The 19170-nt window shown below is 49.0% G+C and overlaps 1 protein-coding gene across 1 annotated transcript; it reads left to right on the top strand.

Annotated features, from left to right (window-relative positions):
* Positions 1 to 758: 758 nt before the first annotated feature.
* srms (src-related kinase lacking C-terminal regulatory tyrosine and N-terminal myristylation sites) lies at positions 759 to 17423 on the top strand (the record flags this gene model as incomplete). Its single annotated transcript, XM_080497064.1, has 8 exons — positions 759 to 1147; positions 5013 to 5134; positions 6835 to 7001; positions 12586 to 12733; positions 13958 to 14116; positions 15385 to 15566; positions 16985 to 17141; positions 17224 to 17423. The coding sequence occupies 8 exons, from the start codon at positions 759 to 761 to the stop codon at positions 17421 to 17423; spliced, it is 1524 nt and encodes a 507-aa protein (XP_080353190.1).
* Between the last annotated feature and the right edge of the window lie 1747 nt (positions 17424 to 19170).

Genomic DNA, 19170 nt, shown 5'->3' with positions numbered 1-19170 from the left:
CACTCCCCCACTCTCTCTCTCTTTCTATTCCCTCTCACCCCCCTCTCTCACCTCCCTCTCTCTCTCTCTCTCTCACCCCCACTCTCTCTGACCCCCCCTCTCTCTCTCTCGCTCTCACTCCCCCACTCTCTCTCACCCCCCCCTCTCTCTCTCTCACACTCCCCCACTCTCTCTCACCCCCCCCTCTCTCTCTCTCACTCCCCCACTCTCTCTCTCTTTCTATTCCCTCTCACCTCCCTCTCTCTCTCTCTCTCACCCCCACTCTCTCTCTCTCTCACCCCCCCCCCCCCCCTCTCTCTCACCCCCCCCCCCCCCCTCTCTCTCACCCCCCACTCTCCCCCCCCTCTCTCTCTCTCTCAGGTGTGTGCGGAGCTCCGCCCGGAGCTCAGCGGTGTGTTTCCGGTCCGTGTCCCCGGTAGTCATGCTCGCTCGGTCCCGGACCGGCTCGGTCCGGAGGCTCGCTGTCGGAGTTCCGGTCCCGGGTCGTTGCGGTCGGATCTTCCCCTCCGCGGTTTCCGCATTCCCGCCGCCGCCTCGCGCACTGCGGGCGCGGAGCTCCTCCGCCCGCTGACTGCAGCAGCGACCAGACCGGTTGTTCCGGTTGGTCCTCCCGGTTCCTCCCCCCGGTTCCTCCCCGGGGGCCGATGCGGGGCAGAGATGCGTCCTGCCGGCGGACTGTTGGGACGTGAGCGGCCGGTCCGTGCGGACTGAGCGGGCGTGGGGGGGGGGTGGCGGAGGAGCTTCATGTCCCCGGGGGGATGGAGGGCTGCTGCCGCGCCTGCATGCCGTGCTGCGGCCGGCTGTGGAACTGGATCTGGCCCGAGCTGCGCTACCCGCGGTCGGGCGTGCCGGGCCACCACCCGCAGGTCATCGCCAACCCGGCGGCCGTCGGCTCCGACATCAGCACCGTGTCCGGCGGGATCCGCATCCCGTCGCCGCGGCGCCACCCGCCGCAGCTGTACGCGGCGCTCTTCGACTTCGAGGCCCGCAGCGACGGGGAGCTGACGGTGCGCGAGGGCGACAAGCTGTCGGTGATCGAGAAGCGCGGCGAGTACGTGCTGGCCAAGAAGCTGACCGGGACCCTGGAGGCCGGACTCATCCCGGCCAACTACGTGGCCCTGCTGCAGGACGAGTTCGCCAAACACAAGTGAGTCACCCGGGTCCTCTGGGGGGGGGGGGGGGGGGGGGGGGGGGGTTCTGGACCACTGGAGGGTCACTAGACCACTGGAGGGTCACTGGACCACTGGAGGGTCACTGGACCTCTGGATACCAACATCTGGAGGGTCACTGGACCTCTGGAGGGTCTCTGAACCTCTGGATACCAACATCTGAAGGGTCTTTTAACCTCTGGACGGTCTCTGAACCTCTGGATACCAACATCTGGAGGGTCTTTTAACCTCTGGACGGTCTCTGGACCTCTGGACGGTCACTGGACCTCTGGATACTAACATCTGGAGGGTCTCTGGACCTCTGGAGGGTCTCTGGACCTCTGGATACTAACATCTGGAGGGTCTCTGGACCTCTGGAGGGTCACTGGACCTCTGGATACTAACATCTGGAGGGTCTCTGAACCTCTGGAGGGTCACTGGACCTCTGGATACTAACATCTGGAGGGTCTCTGGACCTCTGGAGGGTCTCTGGACCTCTGGATACTAACATCTGGAGGGTCTCTGGACCTCTGGAGGGTCACTGGACCTCTGGATACTAACATCTGGAGGGTCTCTGGACCTCTGGAGGGTCTCTGAACCTCTGGAGGGTCTCTGGACCTCTGGATACTAACATCTGGAGGGTCTCTGAACCTCTGGAGGGTCTCTGGACCTCTGGATACTAACATCTGGAGGGTCTCTGAACCTCTGGAGGGTCTCTGAACCTCTGGATACTAACATCTGGAGGGTCTCTGAACCTCTGGAGGGTCTCTGGACCTCTGGATACTAACATCTGGAGGGTCTCTGGACCTCTGGAGGGTCTCTGAACCTCTGGAGGGTCTCTGGACCTCTGGATACTAACATCTGGAGGGTCTCTTAACCTCTGGAGGGTCTCTGAACCTCTGGATACTAACATCTGGAGGGTCTCTGAACCTCTGGATACTAACATCTGGGGGGTCTCTGAACCTCCGGAGGGGTTCTTAACATCTGGAGACGTCCCCCACCGTCTCCTCTGTCTCGTCCAGTTCAGAGTCAGAAACATCAGTAAAATGTCTGAAACAAACGACAATGAAGCTTCTTTGACCGGCAGCAGAAGCTTCAGGCTGAACTTGATGTGAAAACAGAAAACGTGATTTAGAACATTGGAGTTTTTCTGTCTTGTGGATAATTTCAGTTATTGGTCTTTTCTTTCTTTGAGTCATTGAGGTGAAGCACAGTTCATCGTTTAAACAGCTTTGGGCGCTCTGGTCTTGGTCTCGTCTGGGTCAATGGGGGGGTCATTTGTCCAAACTGACCCCGCGAGTGTCTCCGGTCCCTACCGGACCAGTTCGGGCCGGTTTGGCGGTAAACAGGAGTTTAGCACAACGGCGACGGAGCCTCTTGCACCTCGTCGCTTTGATGTTTACCGAGACGCTGCAGCGCCTCCATTATTCACCAGCCTGCAGGGCGGCGTCGTGTTTCACTGTGTGTGTGTGTGTGTGTGTGTGTGTGTGTGTGTGTGTGTGTGTGTGTGTGTGTGTGTGTGTGTGTGTGTGTGTGTGTGTGTGTGTGTGTGTGTGTCGCTGAGCCTCAGACCACAAGAAATTGTTGAAAGTCAAAGTTGTGGAGGAAGAAGAGCAACAGAAAGGATTTGGAAAAGTTTTCTGCTCCTCTTTGATCTTCCTCCATTAGAACATCAGAGCCCAGGAGCTACATTCAGAATCTGCTGTGTCTGTGTGAGCTGGACTGGCTCCGCCCCCACACACACACGCCCATCTATGGGAAGAGGAGGTAGAAGCACTTCCTCTCGTGGCGCCATGTGCCAGAGCAGAGCTACCTGATTGTGGGAGGAGTGAAAAGGGGAGGAGCCTACCTTGATTGTGATTGGCTGAACCCCCGGTGACATCATATAGGGTTTGATTTCTGATTGGCTGCTTGGAGCAACTCACTTTTTAAAAGAGAGAGGACACACTTTCTTCACCTCTGGGGCGTCGTTCCAGGTACGGGGACGAGTAGGGCTGCTAGGAAACTTTTAGAAAGTGAGTTTTACGGAATATTAGCCTTTTAACTTGTGTTTTAATGGCAACAGATTTAACAAGTATTTTTCTCTCTGAGCCTCAGGATGAACCAGTAAAATGAGTAAAAGTACAACGACTTCCGAGACGAGCTGAAAACGAGACGTCGAGACGTCGGTGCTATTTTTACTGAGAAACTCGTCAGCAGTTATGTAATTATCGCCGCTGAACTTTTCCTCAGATCTCCTCAGAAGACAGTTTTAAATATCTGACAGGGTTTATTTTAGACTCGTCTTCAAATCTAATTTAAACCCGAATACTTTATTACATTATTTCTACATTTCTAAGACTATATGACGACTGCATGATATCATAATACTATGGGTGTTTTAATTCCCCTCAGTGTCTAATAAATCCTCAGGATAATATTTTCGCATTATCAATTATCACAGTTAGAATTTTTCTAAAAAGCGGAAAACTTTTCCTCTAAAGATCTAAAAGATCTTAAAATACCTTCCGACAATACTTTATTTCCTAATACTTCAGCAGGGAGTAAAACAGCAGTAATGAAGTACTTCTGTAAGCCAGAGTCGTCATTTCACACCGACGACGTTTGGAGGACGACGGAGCGTGGAACTTTTTGAAAACGCTCCGTCTCCATGGAAACACGGGATTAGATTCGTCACAGAAACGAGCGACGGCGCCCTCTGGTGGGCCGGGGAAGCACATGGTTTTACTGACGTTTCCGTGGAAACGGACATCGTTTTCAAAAACGTCGCCTTGTGGACGAGAACTTTTCTGAAACACACACACACACACACACACACACACACACACACACACACACACACACACACACACTGGACCAGCCTCTCGCCTTGAAGGGTTTTGTTGTCGGTTTCTGTGAAACCCGATCGTCAGGCGGGCCACGCCCACTCCGGACCACGCCCACCCCGGGCCACGCCCACTCCGGGACGCTTCACCTCTCGGGGTAAATAGAGGCTGATGTGTGAACAAACACTGTGACTCACAGTCCAGGAACTTCAGCCGTGTGAAAAAGCTGCGGCTCGACGTTTTCTAGCGAGACGTGAAGTCGTTTCCTCTGCTGCTTCTCACCCGCTTGTTGTTGTGTGTCCCTCCACCCCTCCACCTCCACCTCCACCCCTCCACCTCCGCCCCTCCACCCCTCCATCCCCCCACCCCTCTGCCCCTCCACCTCCACCCCTCTGCCCCTCCACCTCCACCCCTCCACATCCACCTCCGCCCCTCCACCCCTCCATCCCCCCACCCCTCTGCCCCTCCACCTCCACCTCCTCCACCCCTCTGCCCCTCCACCTCCACCCCTCCACCTCCACCCCTCCATCCCCCCACCCCTCTGCCCCTCCACCTCCACCCCTCCACATCCGCCCCTCCACCCCTCCATCCCCCCACCTCTCTGCCCCTCCACCTCCACCTCCTCCACCCCTCTGGCCCTCCACCTCCACCCGTCCATCCCCCCACCCCTCCACCTCCACCCATCCACCCCTCCACCTCCACCCCAACATCCCCTCCACCACTCCAACTCCACCTCCACCCCTCCACCTCCACCTCCACTCTTCCATCTCCACCCCTCCACCTCCACCCCTCCACCCTTCCATCTCCACCCCAACACCCCCTCCACCCCCACCCCAACACCCCCTCCACCTCCACCTCCACCCTTCCATCTCCACCCCAACACCCCCTCCACCTCCACCCATCCACCCCTCTGCTCCCTCCACCCCTCTGCCCCCTCCACCTCCACCCCTACACCCCTCTGCTCCCTCCACCCCTCTGCCCCGTCCACCTCCGCCCCTCCACTCCTCTGCCCCCTCCACCCCCCCACCCTCTCCTGCAGGTGGTACTACGGCAACATAAACCGCATGAAAGCGGAGAAGCTGCTGCTGGCCTCCCAGAACAAAGATGGCTCCTTCCTGGTCCGCATCAGTGAGAGTCACAGTGACGAGTACACCATCTCTGGTGAGCCTGAGATCCTCCACCCTCTTTCTCTCTCTCTTTTCTTTCTTTTCTTTACTTTGTCACCGTTATCATAATCCAACTTGGTAGTTTTATTTTGACAGTCGCCATAATAACAAGTGTTCCCGTGTAAACACACATTGTTTTCACGTCGTTGCCATGTGAACGTGAGAAACGGTGCATTTTTAAATGTTACCATGGAAACGGGTTCTTCTCTACCTTCATCCAGTTCAGGGTCTCAGAATGAATTCTGGGCTGTGGGAGTTCAGTAGTTCAGTAGTTCAGTAAAAACCCACATTCTGAAGCACAACAGTTTATTTCAGATGAAAATTTTCTGTGATTTGTGACTTCAGAGTGTTTGTTATTACTCCCCGGAGTCACCTCCAGCTGCCCCTTCATCACTCCTCCACCCCCCCTCCACCCCTCCTCCATGCCTCCACCCTCCACCCTCCACGCCTCCACCCCCTCCCTCCGCCCTCCTTCAAGGTCCTTCAGGTCTCTGGGGGTCAAAATGCTGCAGTTCAATTTTCACTGACTCGTCTTCCTCAAATATGCATCATCAGGCCTCTGGTGGCCGAGAGACACTTCCTCCTCTTCCTCCTCTTCCTCCTGCTCCTCCTCCTCCTCTTCCTCCTCCTCCTCCTCCTCCTCCTCCTCTTCCTCCTGCTCCTCCTCCTCTTCCTCTTGATGTTGGATGTTGGATGATGACTGGATGTTGGATGTTGAACGATGACTGGATGTTGGACGATGGCTGGATGATGGATGTTGGACGATGGTTGGATGTTGGTTGGATGGCTGGATGTTGGACGATGGCTGGATGTTGGATGGATGATGGATGTTGGACGATGACTGGATGTTGGATGATGACTGGGTGTTGGTTGGATGACTGGATGTTGGACGATGACTGGATGTTGGATGATGACTGGATGTTGGTTGGATGGCTGGATGTTGGACGATGGCTGGATGTTGGATGGATGATGGATGTTGGACAATGACTGGATGTTGGATGATGACTGGATGTTGGATGATGACTGGATGTTGGTTGGATGGCTGGATGTTGGATGGATGATGGATGTTGGACGATGACTGGATGTTGGATGATGACTGGGTGTTGGTTGGATGACTGGATGTTGGACGATGACTGGATGTTGGATGATGACTGGATGTTGGTTGGATGGCTGGATGTTGGACGATGGCTGGATGATGGATGTTGGACGATGGTTGGATGATGGATGTTGGACGATGGTTGGATGTTGGTTGGATGACTGGGTGTTGGTTGGATGACTGGATGTTGGTTGGATGGCTGGATGTTGAATGGATGATGGATGTTGGACGATGACTGGATGTTGGATGATGACTGGGTGTTGGTTGGATGACTGGATGTTGGACGATGACTGGATGTTGGACGATGACTGGATGTTGGATGATGACTGGATGTTGGTTGGATGGCTGGATGTTGGACGATGGCTGGATGTTGGATGGATGTTGGACAATGACTGGATGTTGGATGATGACTGGATGTTGGTTGGATGACTGGATGTTGGTTGGATGACTGGATGTTGGATGGATGATGGATGTTGGACGATGACTGGATGTTGAATGGATGATGGATGTTGGACGATGGCTGGATGTTGGACGACGGCTGGATGTTGGACGATGGTTGGACGAGGCCGCAGCGACTGAGCCGTGTCTCCGCCCCGCAGCGCGCAGCGAGGCGAAGGTGTACCACTTCCGGATCCAGCGCTCGTCCATTGGGGCGTACTTCGTGTCGGACAAGATCTCGTTCGGGACGCTGGGGGAGCTGGTGTCCTACTACCAGAAGAACGGCCGCAGCCTGGGGGTGCCGCTGCAGGAGCCCTGCGCCCAGCAGGTAGGACGCCTCCCGCACCCTCACAGTGGGTCGTGATCTCACCAGGAAACCACACAATGGCAAGGCAGTAGGGCTGTTCTGACCAGTAAGACAAGGCATGGCGGATTAGAACCTGGATTATACGTCTCTGACTTTTCTGTCTTCTGTCTGGATCCTCGTGATTTTTGCTTCTGACACGTGTCACATTAATTAATATGAAGGGATACTACCGCTGTAACTCTACCTGCCTCTCTAGCTAGCTCGTCTATGTCTACGTTTCAACTAACCACCTTGTTACACTGAACCCAACAACCTCTCTGATCTGCATACCTTCTTATCTCGTCTTTCTGTTATTTCTTCATCTAGCAAACTACGTCATTGTCTCTGTCTTCATCTCCGTCCCTACCTGGTAACTTATCTTCTTACCAATCTCTCTCTCTACCTGGAAACTTATCTTCTTACCAATCTCTCTCTCTACCTGGAAACTTATCTTCTTACCAATCTCTCTCTCTACCTGGTAACTTATCTTCTTACCAATCTCTCTCTCTACCTGGTAACTTATCTTCTTACCAATCTCTCTCTCTACCTGGAAACTTATCTTCTTACCAATCTCTCTCTCTACTCGTCCATCTGCTGAATGACCCACTTTCCCCCCCCATCAGGTATCGACCTGTCTGACTGCCCTACTGCTCTACTTGAATACCAACCGAGCTACCTGATTACTGGTTTACTCATTGACCTACCTACCTACCTACCTACTTACCTACCCACCTACCTAGCTACCCACCCACCTACCCACCTACCTACCTACCTAGCCACCTACCTACCTACCTACCTACCTACCTACCTACCTAGCCATCTACCTACCTACCTACTTAGCTACCCACCTACCTACCTACCCACCTACCTACCTACCTACCCACCTACCTAGCTACCCACCTACCTACCTACCTACCCACCTACCTACCTACCTACCCACCTACCTAGCTACCCACCTACCTACCTACCTACCAACTACCTACCTACCTACCCACCTACCTAGCTACCTACCCACCTACCTACCTACCAACTACCTACCTACCTACCCACCTACCTACCTACCTACCCACCTACCTACCTACCAACTACCTACCTACCTACCCACCTACCTAGCTACCTACCCACCTACCTACCTAACTACCTACCTACCAACTACCTACCTACCCACCTACCCACCCACCTACCTACCTAGCTACCTACCTACCCACCTACCTAGCTACCCACCTACTTACCTAGCTACCTACCTACCCACCTACCTAGCTACCCACCTACCTACCCACCTACCCACCTACCTACCTACCTACCTACCCACCCACCTACCTACCTACTACTAGTCTACTAGTGAGGAGACACAAACCATCAACGACTCTCCCGATACAATGAGAGTTCAAACTCTCAGCAGCATTTCCGCTACATCGACGCTACGTCACGGGATACGACCGCGTCTCCAGTAGCATAGCGCAGCGCGTAGCGTCTCTCTCCGCTCTGCGCTGTGCTACCGTAGACTGTTGACTGATCACTCACTTTAATCATGCTTAGCATGTAGCATGTAGCATCGCTGGTGTGTGAGCCTGAAAGGCTGTAGCATGTAGCATATAGCACGGCTCGGCGCAATTAAACTACTGAGCGACATCAGGCTAACTGCTGGTGATGAAGTTGCTGGTGTTGAACAACCTGTCTTTGTCTTGACATGTTGTCAGAACATAATTTACAGTTCAGTCGTTCTCATTAATATTTAAGAGTCTCGTGACGTCACATAATACTCAACGGGTTTTGTTGGGGGTTTAAGTATTCCGTTCAGTGTAGGACCCCAATACCAATTTTGCTATCGGTATCAGGTATCGTGTCAGTATCAAGTATTGGTATCGGTATCAGATACTGGTATCAGTTATTAATGTCGGGATCATGTATCAGGTATCGTGTCATTATCAAGTATTGGTATCGGTATCGGGTACTGGTATCAGTTATTAATGTCGGTATCAGGTATCGGTATCATGTATCAGGTATCGTGTCAGTATCAAGTATTGGTATCGGTATCAGGTACTGGTATCAGTTATTAATGTCAGTATCAGGTATCAGTGTCAGTATCAAGTATTGGTATCAGTATCAGGTACTGGTATCAGTTATTAATGTCGGTATCAGGTATCTGTGTCAGTATCAGTATCAAGTATCAGTATCAGGTATCAGGTATCCGTGTCGGTATCAGGTATCAGGTATCAGATATCGGTGTCTGTATCAGGTATCGGTACATCCCAAGAACAAGGTTTAATATGTTTCTTTTCACTTGTGTTCAACCAGTGATTACTCGTCTTCTCTCTTCCCTTCCAGTGATCGCTGAGAATCGATCGAGGCCGAGGACACACACACACACACACACACACACACACACACACACACACACACACACACACACACACACACACACACACACACTGAACTTGCTGCATAACAAGGACCTTTGACCTTTGAACTTTACTCTCGCTGAGATTATCTGAGTTTATGAGGAAAACGTTTTTCAACCAACTGGTCACAGTCTGAGTTTTTATTGATGAACGACATGTTATTGGTGACATTTTTTATTAATCTATTAATCATTGATTTGAATTCTTCCGGCACTTTAAACAATCAAATCACTTTTTATTGTAAGAGCAGATTTTTTTATTATTTTTTTTTTTTATTGTCTTCTGTATGGTGATTTGTTTTAAGCTGTTTAAATCATCGACGAGTTGCCAAAACATTTCTGGCTTTCTTTTCTCTTCCTGGTGACATTTTTCATTTCAAGATAAGTCGTGAGACACTTGAGGGTCGTTTGTACGACACTTCATCACCAGCGGAGTTAGCCTGTCGCTTAGCAGTTTAGCTGCTGCCGAGCCCTGCTACATGCTACATGCTACATGCTACAGAGTTTCAGGCTCACACACCAGCAATGCTACATGCTACATGCTACAGAGTTTCAGGCTCACACACCAGCAATGCTACATGCTACATGCTACTGAGTTTCAGGCTCACACCAGCAATGCGACATGCTACTGAGTTTCAGGCTCACACCAGCGATGCTACATGCTACAGAGTTTCAGGCTCACACACCAGCGATGCTACATGCTACTGAGTTTCAGGCTCACACCAGCGATGCTACATGCTACAGAGTCTCAGGCTCACACCAGCAATGCTACATGCTACACAGTTTCAGGCTCACACACCAGCGATGCTACATGCTACACAGTTTCAGGCTCACACCAGTGATGCTACATGCTACACAGTTTCAGGCTCACACCAGCAATGCTACATGCTACATGCTACAGAGTTTCAGGCTCACACACCAGCGATGCTACATGCTACAGAGTCTCAGGCTCACACCAGCGACGCTACATGCTACAGAGTTTCAGGCTCACACCAGCAATGCTACATGCTACATACTACACAGTTTCAGGCTCACACACCAGCGATGCTACATGCTACATGCTAAACCTGTTTAAGTGACTGACGCTGTCATCCAGCAGCTCGGTCTCCACTAGCATAGCGGCGCAGAGAGACGCTACGTAAACTCCAGCAATATTTCCATCTTATATTTTTCATTTCATTTTGCTTTATTTAGGTTTTATTTCATTTGTTCATGTTTTTGTCCTCCAACGCCGCATCCTGGTTTAATTTGTTTTCAGGTGTTTGTAGTGTTGAGTTTTCTTAATTGATTTTTTTTTTTTTTTTTTTTTTTTTAATGTACTCTAACATATTGTCTGGTTTGGGTTTTTTTTTTTTTTACTTTGTTGCTTAGAGGGATTTTTGTGTTGCTTTTTGTTTATTTATTCTTTACTAATGTTTCCAATCTTGCAGCTTCACATTTGATCTGTTTTTGTTTTGTTTGAATTTTTATTATTATTATGACTTTTTCAATTCAGTACTTTTGTTTCTGTATTTTCTGTGGGAGGATATACTTTATTATGAAGGTGTGCCCTTTCTTTTTTTAATTTCTTATCATTTTTGCTGGGATTTTGTCTTTGTTTGTCTTTTTTTTTTTTGCTGTTTTGGGGTTTTTCTTTAGTTGCTGAGTTCTTTGTGGAGGTGAAACCTTCGCCTGCTCTGTTTTGGGTGTTTTGCCTTGTTTGGTTTTCTAACGTTATTAATCCACTTGTTTCTTTGTTGTCCCGTTTATTTCACATTCCGTTGGTCTTTCATTTCATTTCTCTGTCGTGTTGTTTTGAGTTATCCAATCATTTTGTAGCACGCCGTTGATAACGAGAATAAATTTGGCACAAAACGACTTTGTTTCTTTGCCACGTGAATTAATTTATTTTTATTGATCCTGTTTTCATCCCTCGTTCATTCTGGAAGTGAAATTTTCCCCCCAGCCTGACGCGTTTAACAGTTTTCAAAAGAAGGAATATTTAGCATCGTAAAAAAAAGACCATTTTAATATTTGCTGTTTTTTTTATTTCAATGCTATCGCGCATTATAGAGAAAACCTGGTTTACTTGAAGTGAAGTTTTGTAGATAAAAATGACTCAAATATACATAATGATATAACGAGATATGCACCGATATCGGTACCGATACCGGTACCGATACCGGTACGAACGACTTCTGCGGCTTGAGGTTGTTTAACATGACTGAAAACGACAAAATGAAGACGAACTGTAAATTATGTTCCGAGGAAACATCAAGAGGAGGAAGATAGTCGGTACCACAGCAGCAGCGTTAGCCTGACGTCGCTCAGTCGTTTAACTGTTGCCGCGCCGTGCTACATGCTACATGCTAAAGAGCTTCGGGGCTCACACATCAGCGATGCTACATGCTAAAGAGCTTCGGGGCTCACACATTAGCGATGCTACATGCTAAAGAGCTTTGGGGCTCACACATTAGCGATGCTACATGCTACATGCTAAAGAGCTTCGGGGCTCACACATTAGCGATGCTACATGCTAAAGAGCTTCGGGGCTCACACATTAGCGATGCTACATGCTAAAGAGCTTCGGGGCTCACACATCAGCGATGCTACATGCTAAAGAGCTTCGGGGCTCACACATTAGCGATGCTACATGCTAAAGGGCTTTGGGGCTGACACATTAGCGATGCTACATGCTACATGCTAAAGAGCTTCGGGGCTCACACATTAGCGATGCTACATGCTAAAGAGCTTCGGGGCTCACACATTAGCGATGCTACATGCTACATGCGAGAGAGCTTCGGGGCTCACACATTAGCGATGCTACATGCTACATGCTAAAGAGCTTCGGGGTTCACACATTAGCGATGCTACATGCTAAACATGATTAAAGTCTGACTTGAGTCACTCATTAACTGTAATAGAGGAACTTTCAGGTCAATGAAGATGAAGAATAGTTAAAATAAGCGACGCAGCAGAACAAGCGTTCATGAAAACAAACTTTCAGGTGTTTTTTACCACAAACGTCGGGTTTGGCGTCGATCCACACTGGTCATGTGGAGAAAAACCCTGCAGCCGTGAGATTTCACGACTCAGCATCCCGGCTGAGCGGCGCTGCCGCTGAGTCAGCCGGAGGTGACGGAGGTGACGGAGGAGGGTGGGGCTCACGGTGTTGTCTGCTTGCAGCGGGAGCTGTTCGACATGGAGCGCTGGGAGCGGCCGCGGGAGGAGTTCCGCCTGCTGAGGAAGCTGGGGGAGGGGCACTTCGGGGAGGTGTGGGAGGCGCTGTGGACCGCCGAGAACCGCAAGGTCGCCATCAAGACGCTCAAGCAAGGTACGGACGCCACCGCCGCCACAGCAGGGGGGCGCCGGAGAACACACTTCCTTTATGGTTTTGTTTTGAGACAGTGTGAGGTGTGTGTGTGTGAAGATAGTGTGAAGTGTGTGTGTGAAGATAGTGAAGTGTGTGTGTGAAGTATGTGTGTGTGTGTGTGTGAAGATAGTGTGAAGTGTGTGTGAAGATAGTGAAGTGTGTGTGTGAAGTGTGTGTGTGAAGATAGTGTGAAATGTGTGTGTGAAGATAGTGAAGTGTGTGTGTGAAGACAATGAAGTGTGTGTGAAGTGTGTGTGAAGACAATGACGTGTGTGTGAAGTGTGTGTGAAGACAATGAAGTGTGTGTGAAGTGTGTGTGAAGATAGTATGAAGTGTGTGTGTGTGAAGACAATGAAGTGTATGTGAAGATAGTGAAGTGTGTGTGTAAAGATAGTGTGAAGTGTGTGTGAAGATAGTAAAGTGTGTGTGAAGTGTGTGTGAAATGTGTGTGAAGATAGTGTGAAGTGTGTGTGAAGACAGAAAAGTGTGTGTGTGAAGATATTAAAGTCTGTGTGTGAAGATAGTGTGAAGTGTGTGTGAAGATAATGAAGTGTGTGTGAAGATAGTGAAGTGTGTGTGTAAAGATAGTGTGAAGTGTGTGTGAAGATAGTAAAGTGTGTGTGAAGATAGTAAAGTGTGTGTGAAGTGTGTGTGAAATGTGTGTGAAGATAGTGTGAAGTGTGTGTGAAGATAGTGTGAAGTGTGTGTGAAGATAGTAAAGTGTGTGTGAAGTGTGTGTGAAATGTGTGTGAAGATAGTGTGAAGTGTGTGTGAAGATAGTAAAGTGTGTGTGAAGATAGTAAAGTGTGTGTGAAGTGTGTGTGAAGTGTGTGTGAAGACAGAAAAGTGTGTGTGTGAAGATATTAAAGTCTGTGTGTGAAGATAGTGTGAAGTGTGTGTGAAGATAATGAAGTGTGTGTGAAGATAGTAAAGTGTGTGTGTGTGAAGTGTGTGTGAAATGTGTGTGTGAAGATACCGAAGTGTGTGTGAAGATAATATAGTGTGTGTGAAGACAGTAAATTGTGCTAAATGCAGGAAGCAGGCGGTGGCGCTGACCTTCCTGACAGGTGTGTGTGTGTGTGTGTGTGTGTGTGTGTGTGTGTGTGTGTGTGTGTGTGTGTGTGTGTGTGTGTGTGTGTGTGTGTGTGTGTGTGTGTGTGTGTGTGTGTGTGTGTGTCCCTCCAGAGGACACGAAGCAGGACGAGTTCGTGAAGGAAGTTCAGGCTCTGAAGAGTCTGAATCATCCGAAGCTCATCGAGCTCCTGGCCATGTGCTCCAGAGGAGAGCCGGTCTACATCGTCACCGAGCTGATGAGCAAGGGCAGTCTGAAGACCTACCTGTCCTGTGAGCACACACACACACACACACACACACACACACACACACACACACACACACACACACACACCCCAATCCCCCGGCTTTGGATTTAAAAAGAGCCGAGCTTTCACCTCATTCAGCCTTAATACCCCCCCCTCCCCCCCCCCCAAACAAACAAAAACAAAAACAACTAAATGGCCGTGTGTCGTTCAGAAACAGGAAGTCAGGAGGGGAAGTAGACGTTGGAGGAACTGGTTTGACTGGTTTTAAGTAAACTACTCTTAACATTCAGCCTCATGATTTCAGGGAATTCAGTCAATACAAGTTCAACTTCAGTACGACGTTAGGAAGTGCAGAACGTCAGACGCCGGGACTTTGTTCACCTCAGACAGCCGGAGGAGTGGACTTGACTTGAAACCAGGAAGATCATGACTGATCTGAAATCATGTGAAGAAATCCTGAAATAATATAATATATAACAAACCTGAAATCACGTGAAAATAATCTGAAATCACATGAATAGTATGAAATCAGATTAAAATAACCTGAAATCAGATGAAAATAACCTGAAATCACATGAAAATAATCTGAAGTCACACAAATAGTATGAAATCACATGAAGATCACCTGAAATCACATGAAAATAACCTGAAATCACATGAAAATAACCTGAAATCAAATGAAAATAGTAGGAAAACAAATGGAAATAGTATGAAATCACATGAAAATAACCTGAAATCAAAGGGAAATAATCATAAATCACATGAAAATAACTTGAAATCACATGAAAATAACCTGAAATCACATGAAAATAACCTGAAATCAAATGAAAATAGTAGGAAATCAAATGGAAATAGTATGAAATCACATGAAAATAACCTGAAATCAAAGGGAAATAATCATAAATCACATGAAAATAGCTTGAAATCACATGAAAATAACCTGAAATCAAATGAAAATAACCTGAAATCACATGAAAATAACCTGAAATCACATGAAAATAACCTGAAATCCAATGAAAATAGTAGGAAAACAAATGGAAATAGTATGAAATCACATGAAAATAACCTGAAATCAAAGGGAAATAATCATACATCACATGAAAATAGCTTGAAATCACATGAAAATAACCTGAAATCAAAAATCTAATGAAAATAACCTGAAATCAAATGAAAATAACCTGAAATCACATGAACCACATTCTCTGGGCATGACTGTTAATGAGGATGAGACTGTGGTGAAGCCGTCAGGATTAATCTGCCCCCCCCCCTCCTCCCCTCCCCCCCCCCCAGCGGCTGAAGGCCAGGTCCTCACCTCGGCCCACCTCATCTACATGGGCAGTCAGATCGGCGAGGGCATGGCGTACCTGGAGGACCGCCACATCGTGCACCGGGACCTGGCGGCGCGGAACATCCTGGTGGGGGACGACCTGCTCTGCAAGGTGGCCGACTTCGGCCTGGCCCGCATCATCAAGGTGAGACGCCGCGGCGGGAAGCGCTCTGCTCAGGGGCTCGGCGGCAGCCCAGTGAACACACACACACACACACACACACACACACACACACACACACACACATTTTCACTCACTGAGCTTCTCCGTCTACAAATCATGTTTTTCCTCGAGTTGCCAGGACGTAGACGACAATCCCCCGGCTTTGGATTTAAAACGAGCTGAGCTTTCACCTCACCCAGCCTTAATACCCCCCCGACCCCCCCCCCCCCCCCAAAAAAAAACAAAAACAAAACAAAACAAACAAAAACAAAACAACTAAATGACCATGGACTTTCTAAACCTGTGTGTCGTTCAGAAACAGGAAGTCAACCAGGGGAAGTTGACGTTGGAGGAACACTGGTTTGACTGGTTAAAGGCAACAACTCTTACCAAACACATGAAAATAACCTGAAATCACATGAAAATAGCATGAAATCACATGAAAATCACATGAAATCACATGAAATAGCCTAAAATCACATGAAAATAGCATGAAATCACATGAAAATAACCTAAAATCACATGAAAATAGCATGAAATCACATGAAAATCACATGAAATCACATGAAATAGCCTAAAATCACATGAAAATAGCATGAAATCACATGAAAATAACCCAAAATCACATGAAAATAACCCAAATCACATGTGAAAATAACCTGAAATCACATGAAAATAACCTGAAATCACATGAAAATAACCCGAAATCACATGAAAATAGCATGAAATCACATAAAAATCACATGAAAATAGCCTACAATCGCATGAAATCACATGAAAATAACATGAAATCACATGAAAATAACCCAAAATCACATGAAAATAACCTAAATCACATGTGAAAATAGCATGAAATCACATAAAAATCACATGAAAATAGCCTACAATCGCATGAAATCACATGAAAATAACATGAAATCACATTAAAATAACCCCAAATCACATGAAAATAACCTAAATCACATGTGAAAATAGCATGAAAATAACATGAAATCACATGAAAATAACCTGAAATCACATGAAAACAACCCGAAATTACATGAAAATAGATGAAATCACATGAAAATAACATGAAATCACATGAAAATAACCCGAAATCACATGAAAATAACCTAAAATCACATGAAAATAGCATGAAATCACATGAAAATAACCCGAAATCACATGGAAATAACCTGAAATCAGCATGAAATCACAAGAAAATAACCTGAAATCATAAATCACATGAAAATAACCAGAAATCACAGGCCCGATTTCAGATTTGGGGCCGCATCATCAAGGTGAGACTCCTTGGCGGCGGGAAGCGCCCCGCTCAGGGGCTCGGCGGCAGCAGTTGGAAATCCTCGACCTGAGCGTCGGTCGGTAACATGTGTCCCCCCCCCCCCTCCCCCCCCCCGCAGGACAGCGTGTACACCGCCAGCCGCACCACCAAGATCCCGGTGCGCTGGACGGCGCCCGAGGCCGCCGTCTACCAGCGCTTCTCCGTCAAGTCGGACGTGTGGTCGTTCGGCGTGCTGCTGTACGAGATGATGTCGCGGGGGAAGATGCCCTACGAAGGTGAGAGCCACGCCGGTCCGGACGCCGCCGCCGTTCAGCCCAGCCCCCGCTGAAAACGCTTCTCATCCTCCCCCCCCCCCAGGGAAGAGCAACAAGGAGGTGCTGGACCTGCTGTCCTCCGGGTTCCGCCTGCCGTGCCCCACCCGCTGCCCCCCCAACATCTACCACATCATGATGGACTGCTGGGCCGCCGAGCCGTCCAAGAGGCCCTCCTTCCACGCCCTGCACAGCCAGCTGGACATGATCTACGCCCGCATCTACTTCAAGACCATCGAGGTGTAGCAAGGGGGGGGGTGGGGGGGAGGGAGGGGGGCGAGCAGGGGGGAGTCCTCTACCAGTGTGAGAACATTAAAAACCCACTGTGGATGAAGGGAGGAGCAGCACGACTCCTCGGACACAAACTGACCCGACGCTCCTTCATCGGGCCGGAGGAAGGTGTGTGTGTGTGTGTGTGTGTGTGTGTGTGTGTGTGTGTGTGTGTGTGTGTGTGTGTGTGTGTGTGTGTGTGTGTGTGTGTGTGTGTGCGCGAGGACACACTCCCTGATCGAAAACACTGAGCACACTGAAATACTCTTTGTACTTTTTCTACGCCCCTTTGTTGTTTTCTAACGTTCGTACTCCGTCGGCGTGCCACGGCCGCAGGCCAGGACTGGATTCGTGCAATATTCAGGCGGCGACACGGTTAAATCGGCTAAAACACAAACTGATCCAACAGAGAGAGAGAAAAAAGAAAAAAAAAAAACATCTTTTAATCCGCAGCTCCTTTAAGAAAAACCTCCACTTCTAGGTTGACAGCAGTTAGCCTAGCGTAGCATCCGGACTGGAAGCACGGGGAAACGCCAAAGCTCCTTTATGATGCAACACGCCATGCCTTGCGATGACTCAGCACTTTCTCATCCCCACATATGTGAGCTGACCAGTCGTCTAACGATGACTCGGCACATTCTCATCCTCATTCCTGTTGAGCTAACCAGTCTCACCTAACGATGACTCGGCACATTCTCATCCTCATGCCTGCTGTGCCAACCAGTCTCACCTAACGATGACTCGGCACATTCTCATCCTCATTCCTGTTGAGCTAACCAGTCTCACCTAACGATGACTCGGCACATTCTCATCCTCATGCCTGCTGTGCCAACCAGTCTCACCTAACGATGACTCGGCACATTCTCATCCTCATTCCTGTTGAGCTAACCAGTCTCACCTAACGATGACTCGGCACATTCTCATCCTCATTCCTGTTGAGCTAACCAGTCTCACCTAACGATGACTCGGCACATTCTCATCCTCATTCCTGTTGAGCTAACCAGTCTCACCTAACGATGACTCGGCACATTCTCATCCTCATTCCTGTTGAGCTAACCAGTCTCACCTAACGATGACTCAGCACATTCTCATCCTCGTGCTTGCTGTGCTAACCAGTCTCACCTGATTATGACTCAGCACATTCTCATCCTCATACATGTGAGCTCACCAGAGCCTCGCCTCATAGATGACTCAGCACATTCTCATCCTCATGCCTGCTGACCAAACCAGTCTCACCTAATTATGACTCAGCACATTCTCATCCTCATGCCTGCTGTGCTAACCAGGCTCACCTAACGATGACTCGGCACGTTCTCATCGGCATGCCTGCTGTACTAACCAGTCTCGCCTAACGATGACTCGGCACATTCTCATCCTCATGCCTGTTGACCTAACCAGTCCCACCTGATTATGACTCAGCACATTCTCATCCTCATACATGTGAGCTCACCAGAGCCTCGCCTCATAGATGACTCGGCACATTCTCATCGCCATGCCTGCTGTGCTAACCAGTCTCACCTAACGATGACTCAGCACATTCTCATCCCCATACATGTGAGCTCACCAGAGCCTCGCCTCATGGATGACTCGGCACATTCTCATCGCCATGCCTGCTGTGCTAACCAGTCTCACCTAACGATGACTCAGCACATTCTCATCCCCATACATGTGAGCTCACCAGAGCCTCGCCTCATGGATGACTCGGCACATTCTCATCGCCATG

Source organism: Blennius ocellaris (genome assembly GCF_963422515.1).
Source record: "Blennius ocellaris genome assembly, chromosome: 5".
NCBI lineage: Eukaryota > Metazoa > Chordata > Actinopteri > Blenniiformes > Blenniidae > Blennius > Blennius ocellaris.
This window is presented reverse-complemented; position numbering and strand designations above follow the sequence as displayed.